We start from the raw sequence: 12,500 nt of genomic DNA on the forward strand, positions 1-12,500 counted from the left end.
GGTTCAGTGGGGGGGGGGAGACTACAAAAACTATTACAGTAAACATCCTAAAAGCAGTAATTACTTTTCTTCCCCCATCCCCAAAAAAGAATGCTATCAAAAGGCTGTTCAGATTTAATCACAGAAAACAAAAATTGCATGCTTTTTATTTACTATAAAAGCAAGCTATTAAAAAGTGAAATGCTCTTCTCACAAATATTGCATTGCCATTTATGGTGCACCCTGACCTCAGTGATAGTTTATGATGACAGTAATTAAATGAGGTTTAAAATCCTTTACTCTGCTAGGCAGATAACAGCATTGCCACTGAAAATAGACAGCTGTGATTAATACCTGATAGACCTGATTTGCTAGAACTCCATCTGGAATCTGAGAAGGGTCCCGTAGCATACTATTTATAACAGACTTGGAAGCTGTAGAAGAAAAGAGATGAACTATTAGCAGACAGTCAACATACTTTCAATGCAACATGAGAAGTGACAAATACCTACATACACACAAACCATGAAAACAAAAACATTACTCATTATAATCATTTTCCCTTTTTTTAATATAAGGGAAGTTTTTAATTAGACCATGTTGCCAAGTTTACAAGCCACATCGCCAGATTTGATGATGACCTAATTTTTCCAAGGTAAATGAACAAGTACAGACCTAAAGCATATGTCTCTTTGAAGATAAATTAGCTTTGGAAAAGCCCACTTGAGGAAAAAACAACAACAACAACAACAACAAAATTAAAAAGCAAAACAAAAACAAAAGAAAATATTTACCTTTTATGGGTAGGTATTTTATAACCAAGCATATGCACATGCAAAGCTTAGTAAAGGCAGGTCAGACTTAAAGACTTCAATGGTGTCAATAAAAATAAATTTCAGCTATCTCTGAATATTAAACCTTTTCAAAATAATTCTCATCAATTGCTGTAAGATGTTACATACATCCCACAGAGTAGTAACACTGATGACACTAGTTGACAGTTGAGGGAATTTTAAATAAGAAAAAAAATTGGGGGTATGTGTATATACATGTATATATAGTTGTTTCTTGATTCTCTCAGGGATTGGTTCCAAGATCCCCTGATGGATACCAAATTCCACAGATGCTCAAGTCCCTTATACAAAACCACATAGTATTTGCATATAACCTATGCACATTCTCCCATATACTTTAAATTCATTTCTAAATTACACATAATATCTAATACAATGCAAATTCTATGTAAATCGTTGTTTTACTGTATTGTTTAGGAAATAATGACAAGAAAAAATGCACAGCAAAGATGCAATTTTTTACTTCACATATTTTCATTGGTGATTGCTTGAATTCATAGATACAGAGTCTATGGCTACAGAGTATCCACTTTGTGTGTATACATTTTATATATACACAAATTTTCCACCTAAAATATGCCTCATTCACTTGAAAATTATCCTGGACTCCCAGGGATGAATAGTGAAGCATTAAGAAAGGTATCTAGTGAAGAATGTTATGTGAGGTGATATCCTTTGAAAAGCAAGGTCAGAGACCTTGTCACTTGCTCACATTAGCAGCCCAGGTGGCCAGAGTTCCTCTTACTATATGGGAGGAAGACAAGTTTCTAAACAAGCTATCAATCAATTCTAGCAAAGTCTTACAGAGGCATCTCTCCCAAATATTTAACAAAATGGCTTAGGATCTGACCCACACGAGCACAAACTGAAACGCATATTGTGTAACTATCTAGTTAAGAAAATGAACACAGATCACAGATCTCCATCACTTAAATTCTGAGCTGATTTTTGTTCTAACATTTTCTTTATAAAGTTCCCTGACATAGGAACACTAATAGATATAATAAATGCTAGTAAATACTGTGGAAAGAAATAAGGAAATTTACATCTTACATAAGCACAGCACTGAGTCTTCAAAAAAAATCAAGTAAAATTATTTAAGTTATTGCCTACTATTAATTACATGACTGCATACTTACAGGAACACATGTGTACTTAAGAATCATTTGTAAACATGTGCTTGTTCCGCACTTAAGAGAGGCCATACCGAATCACAAAGAGAGCCACACCAGTCATCCTACCAAGCCCTATCTCTACTTCCAACTCCCCAACCTAGGCAGGTAATGCAGACACAACTCGTGTCTTCACCTATAGGAAGGGACGATATTATTCAATCCAACAAAAAGGGTTCCAGTGTGAGTCTCTGGAGAAAGGAGCTACAATACCATATTGTTAAATTTAAGTAATACTGAGAAACAAATCACACTTATGCAATTGTATCTGAAAACTTAGGCTGTACCTAATTACTTCGAAAAGAAATTACCATTGATAAGTGGTACAAATATTGAGCATATGAAGCAGCAAATCATCATCTTACAAAGGAACACATTATGGCAGCAATAGTATTAAAGAGATAATAAAGTGCTTGGAAAACATGCCTCATTTCTCCAACCTAATTCTAAGGCCTGGCCTGTTGGAGGAGATCAAAGCAATTGTTCACACATTTGGTTACCTTCTCTGAGGCTACTCAAGGGACTCAAGGAAATACTAGCCCCTTCTCCAAATATACGTAACTGTGGCTGAGGTGCTCCACTGCAAACTCTCACATCGTATGAGGAAAAGATTACTGATATTTTAATGACAGCATGTTCTGAAGTGCTATCTTATGGAAAATTACTGACCTCATGCCAAATTATATGCAAATTCATTGCTAAAATCTTTAAACTAAAGCTCTTTTTAAAAAAGACTAGGGATATTATCCTAGGACATAAAAATATTGGGTCATTTGTTTTGAGGGAAGAAAAGGAACTATCAAAAGATAAAAGAAACTGATGACATAATTTTCCTCACAATACAAATTTAAAACAGTGTGCTTATCAGGAATAAGAATTATAACCAATAAATTTTTAAAAAATAATTCGAATTCACTGACTAGGATACTATTCCAAAGAAAGTTAGTTGTTTTAAATGGAATGGTAAAAACTACATATTGAGTACATATACATTTTAAATTTAATAACAAGTCTTTTTTCTTCTTTCAACCTGGTATTTTTTAGAGCAAGAGAGAAAGCTCTACTACAAAGTCCAGGACTCTGCTGCAGACCCAATGCTGGCCTGCCTTCCACATGTGGCTGTTTCCACTCAGTCTTCACAAAACAATGCCTGTGTCTCAGACCTGGCCAGAAAACACAAACATACTTTTACTCACATATTCTGAATTTTAGGAATTGCCATCCCAAAGGGATGAACAATAACATCTACCAGAAAAGTAAAGGCAGACTCTCAACTCCAGTGTCTCCATCTGTAGGAAGTGATTATAGCATTTAAGTTTAACTTAATAAATTACTAACAATCTTTGAGTGGATGCCTTCCATGGTACCCATCCCTAGGCTGTTTGTCAATTTGTGTTCAGTTTTGTTTTTTTTTTTGACCACACAGGGACAAGAGTCCTGTTCTCCCTAGCTTTCCCTAGAAGTACACGTTCTATTGCTTTCACACTTTTGCCCTGATACTGCTTCAACTGATTCTATTTCTCATTTCAAACAAGGATACACAAAGAAGAAAATGTGAGTCACTTGGAATTAGATCCATGAGAAAAGAAGTGGTATCTGTTAAGTCACGCTACAGAAGACAGGCAATAGCTAATTCATGGACTAAAGCACAATGCCTAAGATTACATGTTTTCATTGTGAAATACTTCTAATATGAACAACTACAAACATGCATCCACCACCCTAATCTAACTTCCAGATCTGAAATAAATTTACTTTAGATGGTCTAATATAGCATAAACATAAAATTAGTCTTGCTAGAAGGTGAATTTATTTTACTAGTATTTTCAGGAAATCAAAATTTGGCTTTGTTGATTCTTTCTACTGTGCCATTTCTTTTAATGGCATTTAAATTATCTTTTCTTATCATTATGTCCTGTTTTCTACTTTGAGTTGAGTACCTTATCTTTTTGTTACTATTTTCATAGTAATGTGCAATTCTTTAACATTTTTAAGACTATAATTTTTCCTATAAATTTTGCTTTAATTACATGCTATAAGTTTGTCATTTATTTACAAATATTTTTAGCTTCCATTATTATTTCATCTTTGATCCACAAATTACTTAAAAACATTTAAATTTTTGCCATTCTAATTTGTGATATTTATATCAATATGGAGTGTGTGTTTGGCTTCCTGGTTTTTTTTAAATTTATTTATTTTTTATTGTTGGTTGTTCAAAACATTACATAGTTCTTGATATATCATATTTCACATTTTGATTCAAGTGGGTTATGAACTCCCATTTTTACCCCGTATACAGCTTGCAGAATCACATCAGTTACACTTCCATTGATTTACATATTGCCATACTCATGTCTGTTGTATTCTGCTGCCTTTCCTATCCTCTACTATCCCCCCTCCCCTCCCCTCTTCTCTCTCTACCCCCTCTACTGTAATTCATTCCTCCCCCTTGTATTATTTTTTCCCTTTCCCCTCACTTCCTCTTGTATGTAATTTTGTATAACCCTGAGGGTCTCCTTCCATTTCCATGCAATTTCCCTTCTCTCTCCCTTTCCCTCCCCTTCCTCTGTTTTTTTATGTAACAGATTTTTAGAAACATGTTTTTAAACAATTGAAATTTCTATTTTTGAGATATAAAGTTCATATGTCTAGTAGGTAAAGAGTTTTAATTGTATTATTCAAATCTTCTGCATCCTTATTTTACCAAACTAGATACGAAACAATCATCTGCTCCTATTCTAGATTTGTCAGTCTCTCCTTATAATTCTCCCAATACTTGCTTTCTCTATTTGGAGGCTACATTTTGACTGTTATACATATAATTCTTGGTAAGTATACCTACTGGTAGTAAATCATAACTCTAATAAAATTTTTTCTTAAATTTGATGTTATCAAGTGGTAATACTCTTCACCAAGTGGAGTATACTTTTGGATAGTATCTGCCTCATACATCTGATTTTTGATTCTTTATCTTAAAATTTATTGTCAACACGTCTGAGGTATGACTCTTAAAACAGCATTACTGAGATTTTCTAAAATCCAATTAGAAAACTCTACTTTTTAAGAAATGACTTTAATCCATTTATATTCATTGTGACTGACACATTCAGACTTATCTTTGTTCTTTTTATTTTTTACATTCTTCTACATATTCTTTCTTCCTCTTTTTTCTTTTCTACTTTTAGTTAATTTTTATTCATCCTTTTTCCCTTAATTCCCTTGAAAGTAATATACTCTACAAGTTTTGCTTTAGTAGTCCTCTCAAAAAAATTTTTAAACAGAATCAATATCTAATCTTCATCATTCTGACATAAGGAATTTAGAAAGCACTCATTCCTATGAGGAAGCCTCTGGTTCCCACCAGCCTTCATGCTACTGTACCTACTATTTTTGTTCAATCATCTTGTTTCTAAGACAGGTCTCCAGTTGTTAGTCTCTTGATATTTAATTTTATCCCGTCAACCTGACTGTGCCAGGGATGCATAGATATTTGGTCAAACATGATTCTTGCTTTATTTGTAAGAAGGTTTCTGGATGACATTAACATTTGCTAGTACATGATTTCTCTATATACATAGTCTACTACCTACCTACCTGCCAGCCTGCCTACCTACCTTCCTATATATCTTTCCCCATGGAAGTTGGTTACCTCCTCCCTTTATATGTAAATTATTACTATGAACATATTTTCAGCAAGAATTGTCTGGCTGCCATGCACTATGAAAGGAGCTATGACATGGTAGTTTCATCTTTACTTCTATAGAGACCAGTTTTATTGTTAATTTCTTAGCTTGGGCTTTCTGCAATAAATAAGAACACAAATATGAACCCAAATCTACAAATGGTGCTAACTTGTTTATAATTTTTCTCTCTTTTCCTAAAACTTCATAACCCACATTTCCTTATCATCTTCTTCAGGAAAGTAGAATTTTCCCAGTCCTTTCTTGATAGTTTGAGTCATATGGGAAGGCTCAATTCCAGCTCCTGGTTATACATTTTTCCTTCTGGAGAGCTAAAAATAAAAGCACCACACCCTCATGTTTACATTGAAGGTAGCAATTCCTGTTTACTACTCTGGATACAGTATCTCTTTCAATTTTTGACACCCAAGATTTAATTTATTTTGTTTGTTCTTGACTACTTTTTAAAAAAACTTTTTATTTTTATTTTTTTTTAAATTTCTGGGTGTTTGTCATGGAAATATGGCCTATCAACAAAAGCTCATCTTGCTATGTTGCTGAAGTTTTTGAAGACCCTTGAACAAATAGTTCAGGGGAATATTTGTTTCCTTGTTTTGTTTGAAGTCATCAATAGCAGGAGAGATCAAACAGAAAGAATAATTAGTGAGCTCAAAGATAGGCCATTTAAAATGCACAGTTGGAGGAGAAAAGAAAAAAAAGAATGAAGAGAATGAACCAAGTTTACAGGAAATTTAGGACAATATTATAAGAGCATACATTCAGGTTATTTGGGCTCAAAAGGGACTTAAGAGTGCCAAAGGGATAAAAGGCTTATTCAAGGAAACAATAACAGAAAGTTTCTCAAATCCAAAGCATACAAATGTCCAGGTTCAGGAAGGTCAAAGATCACCAGTCAGATCGGATTCAAGACACATTATATCAATCCTTCACAGGTAACAGAAAAAGGAGGTTCTCAAGGCTGGATGAGAAAAGGAATATGTAACACACAGGGGTCTCCCAATTTGCCTGATAGCAGACTTCCTAACAGAAACCTTACAGGATGAGAGAGTGGCACAAGATGTTCACTAAATGGAAAAAACTGTTAACTGAGAATATTGTACCCAGTAAAACTATCCTTTAAAAATGAAGGCCAGATAAAGACATTCCCACACCAACAAAAACTGAGAGAATACATCTCTACCAGACTTGGCCTAGAAGAAATGCTGAAGAGAGATTTTCAAACTGCTAAAAAGAGACAATGATCTGGGCATGGTAGTGCATATCTATAATCCCAATGACTCAGGAGGCTAAAGAAAGAGGATTCTAAGTTCCAGGTCAGCCTCAGCAACTTAATGAGACCCTGTCTCTAAACAAAAGATAAAGAAATAAAAATAAAAAGGACTGGGAAGATAGAATGATGGTAAAGTGCCCCTGAGTGTTTCTATCCCTAGTACCCACCAACAACAACAAAAAAAAAAAAAAGAAAGAAAGAAAAGAAAAGAAAATATGGAAAGGTATGAAACTCAATGAGAGGGGTAATTATAAAACAAACTCGGGGGCTGGGGATATAGCTCAGTTGGTAGAGGGCTTGCTTCACATGCACAAGGCCCTGGGTTCAATCCCCAGCACCACAAAAATAAATAAATAAAATAAAAGGTATTGTGTCCACCTACAACTAAAAAAGACATTAAAAAACAAAAACTCAGAATGCTTTAATACTGCAAGTATGGCTATATTAAATTTCATATTTTAGAAAGAATACTAAAAAATAGCAATTAAAATGGTAACTATGTTAATATGAGATAGGCAATATAGAAAGATACAAAATGGGCAGATATCCCCCTCCCTTTTGCTTTTGGTCCTAGCTTTATGACCATGTTAAGCTACTATCAATTTCAAAATAGCTTGCTACATATAATCAAAACAACTTTTTGGTAATCTTCATGGTAACCACAAAGCAAATATCTATAAAAGACAAACCAAAAATATAATTTCTTACACACTACTACAGTAAATCACTTAACTCAGAGGAAGACAATAAGAGAGTGTGTGTATGTAACTACTGTGAAGTTAGAATTATAAAAATATATAAAGAAAAGATCCCTTCAAGAAGTTGAAGCCAGAAACAATGGAGAAAAAAGCAGGTGGCAGCAATGTGGATAATCATGCCAATCACCTCTAAAGACCTCTGTTGCAAGGGATCTGGCCACTAGGAGAATGGTCATCAATCGCTATAAAATAAATTGTTGCCCTAATTCCTCCAAATGTTGCCATTGTGTCTTAGGCCAAAATACTGTGCTAATCATCAAGTTTGGAAAACAAAATAACTTATTCCTATTGGTTTGAGATTCAGTTCAACTGGATTCTCAAATGTTACCCCCACTTTCTTTGGAAAGGCATTTAAGCAACAATTTCTCAACATGTTCTTTCTTTGGCAACATCGGCTAGGCTCAATGAAGACAGCTTACATTTTGCATGGCTATCAGTGGGGTGAGTCATATGAGTGCTGGAGGATCACTTCCATGGTGAATCATGTTTCCAGCATGGAAACATGTGGGGAAGGAGCCTTGGCTTCTCACCATGTAAGCCCCACTAGGGTCTGCTTGGAGTTCTTGAAATGGTGGGTTCCAAGAACAATCACCCCTAAAGAATCAGGCAGACTCTTAAGGCCTCTTATGACAAAGCCTTAGAAGTAACATATCGAGATCATAATTTTTATTTACATCTTCCTCGAAAGAGGAAAAACATGGTTTCTAAAAGAAAGGTGAACCCAGGAAGCCATGCAGTAAAAACTTTCAAGCAGAAAGCAATATGGAACAGTTGCTACACACAAGTCAAGAATCAGACAGATCTGTTTGAGGCCTGAACCTTCCACCTACCAGCCATGTTATCTCAACAAGTTAATTAATGTCTGTGATTGGTGATTGTTAGTCCCCATGTCAATAAAAGAGAATAAAATCAGTGCCTACCTTGCAGGGTTGTTGTGAAAATGAAATTAAACAGACAATGTAAAGCACTTGGGCCATTATGGTTGTTACTGTTACTTTAGCTGTTGTTAGATGATGGTGTGGCCTGCCTTCTGCCTCCCAACAACACTGCATTATCAATAAGCATAGCTATTACTGTCTTTTGTTAAGTGGATAAAAAAGACAGACTTCATGAAGTTTATATGAAGTCAGGACCTGTTCTTTATAGATAGACAGAAGACAATCTGTTCATCAGACAAATTCTGGCAACGCCAGATTATTCCTTCTTACACACAGACAGACACACCCTTTTGTGGCATTCAGTGTACAGTTCATTATCAAAGCTTCTACACAGGTAGAAGTCTTTTCTACCTGTGTATTAAGCTAATATGCTATCCCTCTGGGGGCTGAGGTCGTAATTCATGTCTATAACCACATAATAGAAGGATACGTCTATCTAGTTAAGGGAATTTCAAGCATCAGCAATCAAGCAAGAAGACCTCCCCAAGAATCACTGACATAAGATCCATTTTTATGCTTGCTTTTCTTAATGTAAGGTCAGATATGTAGCTAGTGACTGATAGAAGGCAGTGAGACAAACTCTCAGAAGTCCTACCCACCACAAAAAAATGCCTTTTGAATAGATTATACCTGAAATAAAACAGAGGCAAGATTGTATATAGCTGGGATCCCTAATCCAAGATCACACATTGAGTATAAGTGAACCACCATGGGCTAACTGTATACTGGATGTTAGCAGACAGGACAGAAAAAAGGATGAGTGAGAGAAAGACAAGACGGGATAAAGATGTGATGGGCAGTCAGAACTGTAGTGTTAGAACTCAGTTCTCCCTTCACTGAAGAAAAATACTCCATGTGTTTGAACAGCTCAATAGAGAAGGCACCTGCTGTTGGAAACACTCCCAAGGCACACAAGGAATTTTGCCTTTTGTTGTGGCTGCTCCAAAGGCTGAACTCCCAGACAACAAAGCCTAAATACCAGTTGGTATTTAATCTTTTCTTCAAAAGCTGGTTTAAGGCTTTTGTACATCAAGGTCATGAGGTCTTAAACTACATCTCCCTGGGGGCTGATTTGTGTCTTTCCTGGACAACTGCAATACTGCCTGTGGCCTATAGGAGCATTTTGTGTGACACCTAAAGCAGTTTGATTCCACTTGGCAACCTGAATAAAAAGTGTCTTTTAACATTAAGGAATCCTATAGGGACAAATTAGATGCTGCTCTCTACTAACACATACTCATAGAAGAAATAATTTAAACTAGAATCATCAAATATGAATGTATTATGTAAAGACTGAGTAGTCACTGATCAGAATCCCAGGCAACTTGCAGCTTTTCAGCCACATATGCCATCAAACCCTAATCAATGAATATTTACCTAGCACCTGTTAATGCTATGATCATAGTTCATTCTTGCACTCCATACCCCCCTTCCACATCTGGAGTGGGTTTCCTCATCTTTCTTTGGGCCTAAACTTCCAATTCAATTCTGAGCTCTTCCATGAAAGCCATTCTTAAATTTCCTAATTCATTTGCCCTCTTCTCCCTCATATAATGGAACTGAAAGAACTCCTTTTGTCTGTCAATCACTTGATACTTGATTAAATATTACTGTCATCTATTTACAAGAGATTGGTTGGAATGCTAAAATTTGCAACCATGCCACACTTTTAAAAATCTCAAAGAAAAAGTAATGTTTGGCACAATATAGGGGAAAAACATATATTTCCTCAATATTTTCTTTAAATATCTGCAGGCTTTTACATAGAGGAAGAATTAGGCTCATAGTAGATCACTCCAAGAAGATAAGAAAAAGTCTTACAGGTTTATTACTAGTTGTAAAGCTATGAGGTTTCAGATTCCAAGTTCAGCTTTATGTAGCCCAAATTCACAGTCTATATAGACGTTTTTTAACCATGTTTTCATTACAGCCCACCTAAGAATTTTAGACTTCTTTTTTTTTAATTGTTTCACTCTCCCCACCCACCAATGAAATTTTAATGCTGCAGGTTTACGGTGTTTCTATTTGTGCAATATGCCCTTTAAGAATGCATGGTTCACCTGGTGAACTAACAAACTATTTGTATCAGGGAATTTGGCAAACTGTTTAAAGTAGAAATATTTCTCTTATCACTCCAGTGTTGCTCTATACAAGATAGCTACTCAATAAACTGCTAAGGAATGAATAAGTGAATAAATTGCCAAGTGAAAAAGAAAGCTACTCAAAAATACAAGTCCTACTTACATTCCCTCCCCTGTCAGAGCAATTTTTAGGTATCTAAATATATTAGAATTAAATTTGAGGCTTTCTTATTATGAATGAGTAGTTTTTTATCATTTGGGGGAAATTCAAAATAATAAGAAACATGATATAATCGATCTTTAGATAAATATTGAAAATATCTAATGCTGTATATCCCAGACAGGAGTGCTTATCCCTGGTATAAGCACATGAAATGACTTTACTATCATGTAATACACTTTTTTCTTTAATGATTATGTACTATTTTATAAGTATATTATGTCAAGACAATCTATTATTATTTTCACAGTAAAAAAGAAAATATGAGGCAGATAATGCAAATCAACAATATGAAAAAACATGCTATGTGCAGATGCAAAGAAAAAAATGTCACAGGTTTATAATAATGGAGAGAGGAAGGCTGACAGAGAGGAAAGAGCACAGAAAGCTTAACACATTTATGACATGTTTCCTTAGAAGACCAAAACACTTAGATTTTAATAGTAATTTAAAATATTCTGAAGAAAAGAAAAACCCAAAGAATCTTAAGAAATTATAAATCACAGGCAAAATTAGCAGTTAGAATGGCATATGAAATAACGTGGAGATATTTCAAGAATAAAAAGAATCACATAAGCATCAAAGTAAAGAACATATCCCAAACATCAAAATGAAAAAAAATCCAATTAGACTCAGATTTTTTTTCACCAATAATAAATAGTAAAAAAGAGTGTAGTAATGGATAAATAATTTTAAGGGAAAAGGACAAGGTCCAAGATTACTACATCTAGCCAAGGTATGATTAGTATGCTATGTCAATAAAAACATAGACTACTGTTTACAGGACTCTAAAAGTTCACTTTCCACAGACTTCAAAAAAAATGTTTTCTAAACTATAATTCAACCAATCTGATAATAAATCAATATAAGCAGTGTCCCCAAGTCTTTTGAGCTGTAATATCACCTTTCCTTCTTTTAGAATTATAAAAAATATATAATACAGAAAAATCAAAGAACTATTATATATTTATTATTAGCTTATGTGATATCATGTGGATATGGCAAAAGTTTGTAAATGTTATACCCAAATTTCTAAAAGTTTAGGGTGAGTATTCAGGAATGGGGAGTTACTCAATGTAACCAATATACAAGTTTCTACCTCTTGTTTTGCTTTTTTTTTTTTTTTTTTTTAGGGGGAATGGTGCTGGGGATCAAACCCAGGGTCTTATAAATGCAAGGCGAGCATTCTACCACTGAGCCACATCCCCAGCTGGAAAAGCAATTGGGCCAACAGACCATGACTCAACCTCTGAAACTGGGAGCTCAAATAAATATTTCTCCCTTTAATATGATTTCTCTCAGGTATTTTGTGATGCAAAGCTGACTAACATAAACTCATGAAATTTTCAGAATGTACCTACAAGTTAGCTATTCCCATCACATAAATGAAGAAACTGAGACATAGAATATTTAAATAATTTGCTAAATTCCCTGTGCTAGTTAGTTATGGATATGGCCAGTTAGGCTCATATTTACAAAGCTATTCTCCCTCACTACTTCTATGATATTCTAAGGCAATCCAGA

The 12,500-nt window shown here is 34.7% G+C and overlaps 1 protein-coding gene across 9 annotated transcripts in view; it reads right to left on the minus strand.

Annotated features, from left to right (window-relative positions):
- Positions 1-12,500, minus strand: part of Cdin1 (CDAN1 interacting nuclease 1) — a 254,240-nt gene that overhangs the window by 150,163 nt on the left and 91,577 nt on the right. For all 9 annotated transcript variants that reach the window (XM_078049860.1, XM_078049863.1, XM_040274170.2 and 6 more), the window contains one exon: positions 334-413. In XM_078049860.1, coding sequence (XP_077905986.1) covers positions 334-413 — 80 coding nt within the window. The remainder of the gene's footprint in view (positions 1-333; positions 414-12,500) is intronic.

The sequence above is a fragment of the Ictidomys tridecemlineatus genome, chromosome 5 (genome assembly GCF_052094955.1).
Source record: "Ictidomys tridecemlineatus isolate mIctTri1 chromosome 5, mIctTri1.hap1, whole genome shotgun sequence".
In the NCBI taxonomy this organism is placed as follows: Eukaryota; Metazoa; Chordata; class Mammalia; order Rodentia; family Sciuridae; genus Ictidomys; species Ictidomys tridecemlineatus.